The 12,249-nt window shown below is 46.3% G+C and overlaps 1 protein-coding gene and 1 non-coding gene across 2 annotated transcripts in view; one reads left to right on the forward strand and one right to left on the reverse strand.

Annotated features, from left to right (window-relative positions):
• The window catches only part of Rbm34 (RNA binding motif protein 34), a 21,208-nt gene extending 14,958 nt beyond the window's left edge, over positions 1-6,250 (reverse strand). The window contains exons 1-5 of the mRNA XM_005345904.3: positions 6,151-6,250; positions 5,899-6,070; positions 5,120-5,253; positions 4,219-4,450; positions 2,332-2,391 (exon numbers count right to left, since the gene is read on the reverse strand). Of these exons, the coding sequence (XP_005345961.1) occupies positions 2,332-2,391; positions 4,219-4,450; positions 5,120-5,253; positions 5,899-6,070; positions 6,151-6,200 (648 nt within the window). The 5' untranslated portion in view covers positions 6,201-6,250. The remainder of the gene's footprint in view (positions 1-2,331; positions 2,392-4,218; positions 4,451-5,119; positions 5,254-5,898; positions 6,071-6,150) is intronic.
• Positions 6,251-11,531: 5,281 nt separating this feature from the next.
• On the forward strand, positions 11,532-11,692 carry LOC113456000. The gene has a single exon (XR_003376897.1). It is a non-coding gene; the product is annotated as a U1 spliceosomal RNA (small nuclear RNA).
• Positions 11,693-12,249: the final 557 nt, after the last annotated feature.

The following is a 12,249-nucleotide window of genomic DNA, read 5'->3' on the forward strand; positions in this document are numbered from 1 at the left end:
TTGTGAGCCACCATGTGGTTGCCGGGAATTGAACTCAGGACCTTTGGAAGAGCAGGCAATGCTCTTAACCACTGAGCCATCTCTCCAGCCCAATAACTGTTTTTTGTTTTGTTTTGTTTTGTTTTTGAGACAGGGTTTCTCTGTAGCTTTGGAGCCTATCCTGGAACTCACTTTGTAGACCAGGCTGGCCTCGAACTCACAGAGATCCGCCAATAACTGTTTTTATTATATAGTTTTACTATGTTAAAGTTAAAACCTCCCTTAATTAGATGGAAACAGGGAAACGCAGTGGAACAACCCTTTTCTACACTATCGATATGTATTACTCTCAGTGGCTTATAAAAGCTGATTGGCCAATGCCAGGCAAAATGTATAGGTGGGGTAATCAAACTGAGAATACAGAGAGAAAGAAGGATGGATGGAGTCAGAGAGAGACTCCAGGCAGCTGCCAAAAGAGCAAGAGATGCTACAGGAGAGGGAAAGCCACAAGCCATGTGGCAATACATAGATTAATAGAAATAGGTTAACTTAAATGTAAGAGGTAGCTAGTAATAAGCCTGAGCTATTGGTTAAGTATTCATACATAATACTAAGTCTCTGTGTGGTAATTTGGAAGCAGCTGCTAAGATGGGAAAACTCTGACTATACCCATGTGAAAAGCAAACAGAGTAAGTAACAAGCCAGGTGGTCCAAAGAAGTTAAAGGCAATGCCACATCTTGGAGGCTAAAAACAGGCATCCCATAACTAGAGTGTGGGCCAAGACACCCCAGTTAGTGGGTCAGATAAGACCTCCATATTGGGAAATGGAGCTCAGAAGAGCAGATAAAATAGGTGATAACAGTGGGGAAAAAAAACACATCAACAGAAATGATGAGGACTGTCAAAATCTTAGACAATGTCTACTTTATTTTTTTTTTCATTTTTTTAGAGACAAGGTTTCCCTGTGTAGCTTTGAGTGTCCTGGAACTAACTCTGTAGACCAGGCTGGCCTCAAACTCACAGAGATCTGCCTAACTCTGCCTCCCAAATGCTGGGATTAAAGATGGGCACTCTGCTAGTGAAAATGTATACTTTTAAAGAAGCCAGTTTTGGGGCTGGAGAGATGGCTCAGAGGTTAAGAGCACTGGCTGCTCTTCCAGAGGTCCTGAGTTCAATTCCCGGCAACCACATGGTGGCTCACAACCATCTGTACTGACATCTGGCACCCTCCTCTGGCATGCCGGCATACATCGAGGCAGAATGTTGTATACATAACAAATAAATAAATAAATAAATAAGCCAGCCAGTTTTTTCCCATGGGACACTTGGCATCCTTCAGGGATGCCTTTGTTGGATGGGGCAAGACTGCAGGCATTTAAAGATCATCCCAGGCAGCAAAAGGCAGCAGCAACAAAACTACCCAGCTCAGACCTTGACAGTGTGGAGAATGAGAAACTACAAATGCTAGACAAGCCTCCCACTGCTGATCTACGCTTTCAGCCCTGAGAAGCCCTGAGAGAATCATGTAAGAAAGAATAACTAGAAAGAAGGTAAACACTACCTGTGCATGCTAACTACACTGGAAATATTAAAATACATATTACTGGTTGTGATGACTTACAGTTTTAATTCCAGCACTTTCTAGACCAGCCTGGTCTATGTAGTTAGAGTTCCAGGACAGTAGGGAGGAAGCAAACAGAAACAGAAACTATACTGTGTATTTCATCCTGAGAACGCTAGCATAATTGGTTGAGAATGAAAGTAGATACCAATGCCTTCTACAAGTGCCTAAGCATTGCCTATAACAGTCATACTCATCTACCGCACACTATTTTGGAATAATTTTTTTGTAAGTCTGTGAAGATATGTCTTTGCCAAGGTGCCTTCTGATTGGATTAATAAGAAATGACTGGCCGATAGCTAGGCAGAAAGATGTCAGGCAGGACAGCCAAATTGAGAGGACTCTGGGAAGAAGGATGGAGTTGCCAGGAGATGCATAGAGGCAAAAAAGGTATCGCCATGTGGCAGAGAATAAATTAAAAATATGGGGTAAGTTGTCAGGGTGGTTAGTAACAAGACTTAATTACTGATCAAGCATTTATGATTAATAATAAGTCACATGGATATCGGAAAGTTGGTGGTCCCGACAAAAATCTCTGTTTACACAACACAAGTCAGGCTAGCTGCAGTTTGAAGGAGACTGCCTGGTGAGGAGCAACCTTTCTGTCTACTTTACTGACAGCAGAGACAATCATCTGAACGTAGCAGACACTGGGCACCATGAGGCCATCAGTTTTGATTTACAGATAAAGCACAGTGACATGCATTTTTTAGGGGTAGAAGACACTTACCACAGAACGAAATCGTACGGATTCTATCTGTCCATACTCTTTAAAGAATGACTTCAGCTTCTAAAATAAACAATAAACACATACATGTTAGTTAATACCTTGAATATCTGTGTTCACTGCTACACTTTAAGAACATTCCAGAACCAACTATAGTAGTCTACGTCTCTTATCCCAGCACTAGAAACCCAAAGTGGAAGCGAGATTAGTGTTCACATCCGGCATCTAAAATCCAAAGAGCACATCAGAAAAGCAGGTGACTACTCAGCAGTATGGACAAGAAGAGTTTACAGAAACTTGGGGAGAAGAACACAACTGAGGTTGACATTAGCATCTACTCATGGCCGGTGCTAGCTGTAGGCTCCAATGCTTACAGTCTGTGAGACACTTAAACTGAGGTCAGACTTGTGTCTTGCACACATTCTCGGATCTTTTTACACTGGCTAACCCAAACTGCCTTTTAATGACACCAACCCACAGGGAAATCTGCCAACTGTTTACTTCAGAACACTACTTCAAGAGAATCCCAGTCTCAAGAACATACATTTTTAAGGGGTAGGACAATAATCTCTATAACTAATTCTAACTTAAACCGTAGGAATATTTTTGCAGAGCACCTTTCCTTTGAGTTCTTATGACATAAAGGGGAGATCATAACCAACAGCAAAATGTATACAGGAGGCTAAGGCAGAATGCCTGAGATCTCAAGGCTAGACCAGGGTACACAGGGTGACTCAGGGAGACGCGTACCCAACTGACAAAAAACGACTGGGCTGGTGTCTCACCCTAGCACTTTGGGGGTGGAGGCAGAAGGACTGCCATGAGTTAGAAGCCAGAGTGAAGACATAAAGACATCTTGTCTCACAAACAGAAAGGAGGACTGGGGAAATACTCAGTGGTTAAGAGTCCTTGCTACTCTTACAGGGGACCTGGGTTTGACTCCCAGCACCCAATGGCAGCTCACAATCATGTTACTCCACCTTCCGGGGGATCTGATTATTACTTCTTTGACCACCACAGGCACATATTAGTACACATACATACACAAAATATTCATACACATGAAACAAATCTAAAAAGATTTTTTTAAAAGATAGTACATGTTATCTTTATGAATCAAACACTAGGGGCCGGGCGATGGTGGCGCACGCCTTTAATACCAGCACTCGGGAGGCAGAGGCAGGCGGATTTCTGTGAGTTCGAGACCAGCCTGGTCTACAGAGCTAGTTCCAGGACAGGCTCCAAAGCCACAAAGAAACCCTGTCTCGAAAAACCAAAAAAAAACAAAACAAAACAAAAAAACACTAGGGGACTAGGGGACAGAATAAAAGTCAGTGTTTCCTAGGCTGCTTTTAAGGAAGGAGACTATCATCCCATCCTTCCAAAGGTGAGCAGGATGTGGGCCTGAGGATTGCTCAGGCAGTGAAGACCAACCACATGTTCATAGAAGGCAAAGGTACGGCTTCAGTGAAGCCTGCAGCACGAAAGGCACCTGGGTGCTCACTATTCCACACAGCAGACATCACTGAGCCTGTGCTGTGTCAGGCGTCCTCTCCTGTGCTCCACACAGAGCAGTGAAGAGAACGATCCAGTTTACATTCTAGAGGCGTTAACAGGAAGGAAGCAGAAGAGAAAAAAAGCCAGGAAAAGCTATTGCTGCTTCAAACATGACCTTCAGAAGCCTGAATTAGACCACACACATACACAAACACACAGCCCAAATTGTGTCTGTGACTCTAGGATCAAGGAGGTGTCGGCACCATAACCATCTATGGTGTGGTGAGCAGGAAGCATGGCAAAGCTACGGCAGTGAGTTATCAATGATTAGCTCAATAAAAAAGTGACCTCAGCCGACAACTCCCCTAGGTTTAAACTGCCCCTCCTGCTCACCTTCTTATTACACGTGACAGGCAAGTTGCCGACAAACACAGTCCTCTCGTTTTTCAACCGCTCTTCTTCAGGGTTGAGTGGGATTTTTCTTCTTTGGTCTCCATCGTGGCTGAGGTTCACACCAAGTGTTTCTCCACCTGCTGCTTTACCAAGAGACTGAGACCTTCTCCTTTCCTGCCCCTGCTCCTGATGAAGCTCTTCTTCTAGGTCAGCACTTGCTAGGGCACTCTCCCTAGTTTTTAAGGAACAACCAAAGAAAAGAGTCAAAAACAAAACAACAAACCAAAAACAACAGCAGCTGACAAAGCCAGTCCTGCAACCACATGGTGGCTCACAAGCACCTGTAATGAGAACTGGTGCCCTCTTCTGGCCAGCAGGCACACATGCAGACAGAGCGCTGTATACATAATAAATAAATCTTAAAAGAAAAGAAAAAGGAAGAAAGGAAGGAAACCCCTGCCCTAACTCACCTCCCCAAAACAGCGAGAAACAATAACTGGAAAAGTAGTACTGGTGTAGCTATCTGGAAACTAACTCAAATAGTCTATAAAAAAAGTTTAAGCTAATGATGGAAATCTGGTTTCCACATGAAAAACCAAATTCATGTTTGATAGCCACCTGAAACACTGAAGACATAAAACACAGGGTTACAGTCATGGGGGTAAAGACCTACCAAGGATGGCCCAGAAATAACAAGAGGCAGAGATGGAAAGGAAAGACCTGAAAGGCTGTTCACTTTGGATAAATGGGGTCTTTGTATTTTTTAGCTATCTATACTATGAGACTTTATATAATGTATTTTTTTTAATTTGAGAACTATGCAATAAGAAAAAATTAAGATGAACATTAATTTTTCAAAACCGCCTGATATAGTTAACCCAGTAAGGAGAACTTCACCAACCTGTTTGCCAGCCTCTCCTCTGCATCAGAGAGTTTCTTCACTTTCATCCTTTTGGCAGGGGTTGGCACAGCTGGCCTTTTAATCTGGGATGTACTTTCTTCTTCATCATCGGGTTTTCTTTTCTTAGGGGTTTCCTTTCAAGAGTTTCAAGTCACACTTAATACGTCAAGCTCTTAAGAATTCTGGCCCTATGACTGTGTTGTGGCCTATGCCGCTAACTCCAGCAATCAGGATGTGGAGGCGGTAGGAGCTATGCCAGGCCAACCAGGGCTACATAGCAAAGTCCTCATCTCCAAATCCCTGAGCAACACTGTGCTCTTTCTAGATTGATACTACTTCTTCCTCACTGGTTAAAGAGAAGCAGAGAATTCTTGACATTCATTAGTCGTGAACCCAGATTTGATGGGCTTGGTCACACACACACACCTGTGATTCCACTTTTCAGTGCAAAGTTGAGGCAGCAGTATGGCATCTGGGCTACAGTGTGTGCTAAAAGTCAATCTGGGCAACTAGTGAGACCCTTTCTCAAACTAAAAAGTAAAGTCAGATATGATGGAGCAGTCCTGTAATCTAAGCACTCAAGAAGCTGGAGGACGACCGTCCTCGGGTACATTACAGAATCTGAGGCTAAACAGCTACAAGAGACCCTGTCAACCAATAAACAGGGCTGGGGGTGAAAGGCTTGTCTTGCTCCAGGGGCGGACAGCTGATGCTGTCAGGCGAGTTACCCTCTACACCTAGCTCTAAGGGGACACTCAAGCCGCAGTCCGGGGACTCACCTGGGGCACAGGAACAAACACGGGTGCAGCCTGTGACTCCGCGGCGCTGAAGAGAGCTGCCAGCCGCCCCGTCGCGCCTTCGGAAAGTCTCTGGCCGCCCCGCAGGCTGTCGGCGACCTGTCCCACCTGGTAGTCGGCGGCGGCGTCCCCCAAGCCATCTTCAGGGCTCTGTCTGCAAACACAGGCACAGTCTCTTCCAGGCCGCGAGCCACTCGCCACCCCGCACCCACGCCAACGCCGCGCGCCGCTCACCTCAGCTCCTGGACCTTCTTCCTCTTGGGTGCCTTCCCTCCCAAAGCCATGCTGAGACCTGAGCTTCAGGAACGACCACAGAGTTAGTCCGCACTTCCGGGCTCCGGCTAGTCCCGCGTTCTTACTGGTCCCCGTTCCGGCCGCCTCCGAGTTCCCACTACTTCCGTTCTGGGGCCTTGCTTTTCCGCTCAGGACCATGCCTCTTCCTCTCCGAGCGATTTGCGGCTGCGCAAGAGATCTACGCGGGTTAGTACTGAGGATCTGTGGACCTGAGGGTTTAGGAGGAGACTTCGTACCGTTTACTTCAGCTTAGGGGTGCACTCAGTCTAAAGAGCAGCCGAGGCCTCGAGTGTGAATGAGAGCCAGCTGAAGCCAGGCATGATGGCTGATGTCTTCAATCCCAGCATGTGGGGGCCGAGGCAGCCGGATTGCCAGGAGTTCCAGGCTCGCCTAAACTGCACAGCTCCAGGGTAGCTTTGGCTACAGAGTGAGACCTCGCCTCAAACAAAGCAAAACGCCCTGGTTAGGTTTGGTGTTCCACAGTTCACTGAGTTGAGGCTGCAGGGGTGTGTGTCGGCAGTCTGGGATCGGTGTGAAGGGCAATGAGTGCTCAGGCGGGGAGAAGGGTCTTGACGCTTTTTCTGAAATTTTACATTTCGAAGTAGGCAAAACAAGAAGTTGGGAGCACAGCTCTAACCGGTCACATCCCTGTACTGTTCCCGTTTCAAAGCTGTCCAGCCATTCTTGCAATAAATACTTGGAACTTAAAATCTCTAATGGTGGCTCGTACTTGTAATCTCTGTGTTCCAGGGCTTTGGCCAGAGAATGGCCTTGAGTTTGAGGCCAGTCTGGGCAACGTGGTCTAAGCCCCTCTGGACTGCAATGAGACCCCAATTCAAGCTCTTCGCACCTATGCAAGCTGTCACAGTTGGCCCTATCTTCAGGGCTCCTGCTCCTTAGCTTCCCCCCTTCAAGCACATTTTCTGACTTAGAGAAATGGTTATTTGGCACCTGTGGGAATGAGAGGGGTAAATGGGTGAAGATGACCAAAATGTCTTATATACATGTACGAAATTGTAGGTCAATAAATCACAAGGTAACTACTTGCAGTAGGAACACAAATCCAAGTCCTGGCCGTCTTTTTTTTTTGTTTTTTTTTGGTTTTTCGAGACAGGGTTTCTCTGTGGCTTTGGAGTCTGTCCTGGAGCTAGCTCTTGTAGACCAGGCTGGTCTCGAACTCACAGAGATCCGCCTGTCTCTGCCTCCCAAGTGCTGGGATTAAAGGCGTGCGCCACCATCCCCCGGCTCCTGGCTGTCTTTACCACGATTGTCCTGTCTTAGGGTTGTTAGCAGTCTCTTTAGACGTAAAGGCTTGGAAAGGCACAAGGCTGCTTTTTCTAGTCAAAGCTCAGCTACCTGCCCTGGGGAAGCCACAAGCCCTTGGCCATCTCCTTGAGGGTAGACTGTGGGCGAACTGACACATGCACATCCTTACCAATTACTATATGGTACACCGGGGGGGGGGGTGTGTATTACCCCTAGCCTGTTCCAACTGATTCTCACAGGTCTCAAGTTTGTGTGCTGGGTGTGATGAAGCTCAGCAGGTGTCAGGTGTGGGGCTCCGTGCAGTGGAACTGCTTGATCAGGTACATGCTTCCTATCCTGATTTCTTGGGCTGTCTTCACACAAGCCACATTCCTGGTTTTATCAGCCACCAGCATTGTGTGCAGTTGGAAAAATGAGTCCTGAAGAGGGAGAACAGGAGCCCTGCAGGATCTAGGTGTGACCACCCTTTGTAGGCCCTTCTTTCTTACTTGTTCAAGATGAACAGGCTGAGCTCTGGAGTTCCAGACTCTCCCGGGCCTGGATGTCAGCAGCATCTCATTGGTGCCAGTTGGCAACCTAGGCTTGCACTTTCTCATGCCAGTTGTAACCCGATGACACCAGGGGTGGCCTGGGCACACCCGTTTACAGTCAGGCATCGTCCTGGCACTGTCACGTGGCTGTGAGAGAATGCCTGCTCATATGCCTTCCATGTCCCCATGCCACCACCTGGTGGCCTGAACATGCATGTTTGCATTCCTGCCACGTCTCTGCACCACGGTACAGTGGCCTGGGCTTGCCTGTTCACAAACACGCAGCGTCTCAACATTGCAACACGCTGGCTTGGTTGCAGCTGTTTGCACACTTGTGCCCCACCACCAAATACGATTCAGGGCAATGTGCTTGTACAGGGTCCTGGACTCCATCTTCAGCACCAAGACTGATGATGTAACTGCTCCAAGTTATGGGTAGCAGAAGGTGTTGTCCTTTCTTTCTTTTTTGGTTTCTCTAGACAGGGTTTCTCTGTGTAACTGCCCTAGCTGTCCTGGAACTAGCTCTTATAAACCAGGCTGGCCTCAAACTCACAGAGATCCGCCTGCCTCTACCTCCTGAGTGCTGGGATTAAAGGCATGCACCACCACTGCCCAGCAAGCAGGTTCTTTTATTGTAGATATGAAAATGAAAACATCCAGATGCATCTGGAAGAGTCCAGAGCAGAGAAAGTAGTAGATAAGATGGGGATGCAACATGGTTATAAACCATGAAAGAAAAGACATGATCGCCATTCCTGGGACAGGCACACAGAGCCATTTGTAGTTAAGGCGTGACCCGGCGGTGGGGACTCACGCCTTTAATCCCGGCACTTTAATCCAGGCAGAGGCAGGTGTACCTCCGTAAATTCAAGGCCAACCTGGTCAACAAGAGTGAGTTTCAGGACAGCCACAGCAGTTACACAGAAACCCTGTCTTGAGAAACTGAAGAAAAAGTTACAGGCAGAACATAGTCCTATCTTTGAGAAAGAGAGGTTTAATCATAAGCAGGCATGAACCTAGTTTGTCTTTACAATTAGATGACTTTTAAGCCTAAAATGGAAACAGCCTGGTTCTTCATTTCCTCCTTGTCTTATGTGTCCCTGGCAAACCCCTGATAAGGGTCTAAGCATTCTTTATTTGGGGGGAAACAAAAAATGCATCAAAAGATGCATTGCTCATCTACAAATTGTACCTTTTGGTTGGCATAAAAAGAACAAATGTTAAGGCCTCAAAATATTGGTATACTTAGAGGTAGCCATTTTGTTCCCTTTACCAGAAAATTTCCTTAGACCTAATATTCCAGCCCTTTGTTGAGGACAAGGGGTGATGTATTCTCCTCTGTAACTACCTCCAGCTGAAATTAGGATGGCTTTTTCAGGGCCCAGGAATGCTGGAATATCAGCCAACAACCAGGAGGGGATGTGGGCAATGGGGCATTCATCAGAAGCCTCCGGTTTGCTGACCCAGCTGAAGAGACAGGGAGCAACCACATGGACTAGACTGGCTTGCATCAGCTTTCAGGAAGTTTAGGGTTCCAGTTTCATAGGACTACCTGGGCGATGTAGATTGCATTTGGAGGTGTTGGTAGTTCGCAGGTGATTTCTGGATGGTGTCTGCCAGCTTAGTGGAACTCTGCCAAGACAGATCTACACAGGGACAGCAGTGAAAGTGAACGAATTAAAGGGAAACTTAGATGTGGAACTTCCCCACCGCTGGAATCGGCAAGAAGCAGGGGACCTTAGACTTTTGATTGACAGGGCATTTATCTGGAGTCCATTCGACCTGTGAGAGGTGGATCCAAGTCTTATGGTTTTGTTTTTTTTTTTTCACTCCATGAAGCTTACAATACCATTGTTTTCAATTTTTTTTTTTATTATTTTTTTTTGGTTTTTCTGAGACAGGGTTTCTCTGTGGCTTTGGAGCCTGTCCTGGAACTAGCTCTGTAGACCAGGCTGGCCTCGAACTCACAGAGATCCACCTACCTCTGCCTCCCGAGTCCTGGAAATTAAATGCTGGGATTAAAGGCATGCGCCACCATCGCCCGGCCCATTGTTTTGCTTTTTGTTTGTGTTTTGTGGGAGGGAGGAGTAGGTTATTTATTTATTTATTTTCTGAGACAGGTTTTTCTCTGTGTAACAGAGTCCTGGAACTCACTCTGTAGACCAAACTGGCCTCGAACTCATAGAGATCTGCCTGCTTCTGGCTCCCAAGTGCTGAGATTAAGGGCATGTGCCATCATGTCCTGCTTCAATGCCATTGTTTTAACAGTATTTGCAAAACAAATTCCTTAAATAGTAAAACTTATATCTGAAACCTCTTTGCCTTTAATATGGAGCCTGGTAGTAGTAACGCAAAGCTGTCTGAGAGTTTTCCTTTTTTATCAAGTGACCTAAAAGCTCTAGAAAAGTAAGGCCTTTTTTTTTTTTTTAATGTGTGGCAGTTGCTGCATTGATGAAGCTATAGTTAGCCATCAACCCAACCAAAGAACTGAAAAGGCTAAATTGTGGCAGGAACCATACTCTGAATGGCCTGTGTATCAGTTAAATTGACAGAGACCCATTACCTAGATGGTTGCCCTTAGACTCGGGTGGTCTTGATGGCCCCATTGGGGTAAGTGGTTGTAGGACTTTTGCTGTCATATGGGACAACATTAAATCTTCAGCTACCACATAGGACAGTGTTGGCCTTTGGTGGCCAGATGTGGTCTGTGAAGAGGCCTAACTTAGCATCAGTGAAGCCATGACAGGCTGCAGACTGACCACACTTGGACCAGGCCTCACCATTACAACAACCAGGAAAACCACAGACTACTCTGCAGGGAGCCAATCAGAAGTGAGACAGATAGGTGCTACATGCTCCAGAACATTAAGAATAGCTTATCTAACTTCCCTAGGACTCAGGGAGGACCAAATGGGGAAGACATAAGCCCATTTGTGCTGTTCTCAGCCCCTGCCTGTTTCAGAGTCCTCCTGGATGGCATTCCCTGTCCCCTACCCTAAACTTCCCGGCCCAGGGGCTGGGTTGCCCTCCCCTCAGATGCTCTTCCCTATATAACAGACATTTTGGCTACTCTGCCTTTTTGCTCTCTGACCCTCTTGGCTGCTGCTCCAGGTTCCCTCTTTCCCTTTCCCGCTCCCTGTCTCCTGGCATGGTCCAGCTCAGTTAGCCAGTCCTGTTCACTGTGAACGCTTCCAGATTCCTCTGCCTCTGTCTGTTTTCTTCCTCGTATCTATAATAAACCTTCACTTTCACCCCTTCAGAGTAATCATGTCCTCCCTTTCATTTTAGTTTCTTCATTCAGCTGGTTTGATAATTCACATTCTTTAGCCTCAGCCAGTAAGACTAACCATTTGACCTCAAGTTCTTTGAGCTTCTGTTTTCCCAAATGTCTTCAAGCCTCTTATTGCCTAGGGAGGCATTACTGCCACCTAGTGGTGATCAATGCAAAAACAAGCTGTACAATAGGGAAAAAAAGGCTTCTCTTTGCCTAAAATTTACGTATTCCACACATATTTTAAAAATAGCATACTTACCTGGCAGGGGAGACACCATGACCACAAAGGAGGTTTTCCCACGCTAGGCTTATCCATTGCACTCTGGATGTGTTGACCCCTGTGATTTTCCAAAATGCAGGAGAAATGGCTCAGTGGTTAAGAGTGCGGGCTGCTCTTCCAGAGGACTCCGGTTCAATTCCCAGCAACCACACGGCAGTTCACGACTGTCAAACTACAGCACCAAGGGATTCGGCACCCTCACATAGGCATGAATTCAGACAAAACACCAACACACATAAAAGAAAATTAAATAAAATTTATAAAGAATAGCACTATAAAATATCCCATGCACAGTGGCACATTCTTGTAATCCCAGTACTCAGGAGGCTCACCAAATGTCCAAGAGTTAATGGGCCAAGAAGTGATTTAATTATTACAGTTTCCATGTGGTTATTTCTGGACTGAGCAGTCGGGAACCAACAAGCAGCCTCCTTCAACAGTCTAAACCCCACTCTCCACATTTCCAGAAAACATTCCCATTATTGTCATGAGGCAGGTGTGCAGAGAGCATAGTTAAAAGTGCCTACACACCTGACTTAGAGTCTAGTGAAAATGACCACACAGAATGCCAAGCACTGAAGAAACAGAAAGAAGCAGCGGGAAGATTTAAGGAATGAATATAGGAACACACACACACACATTCACACTCTCTCTCTCTCTCTCTCTCTCTCTCTCTCTCTCTCTCTCTC

The sequence above is a fragment of the Microtus ochrogaster genome, chromosome 4 (genome assembly GCF_000317375.1).
Source record: "Microtus ochrogaster isolate Prairie Vole_2 chromosome 4, MicOch1.0, whole genome shotgun sequence".
Lineage (NCBI taxonomy): Eukaryota > Metazoa > Chordata > Mammalia > Rodentia > Cricetidae > Microtus > Microtus ochrogaster.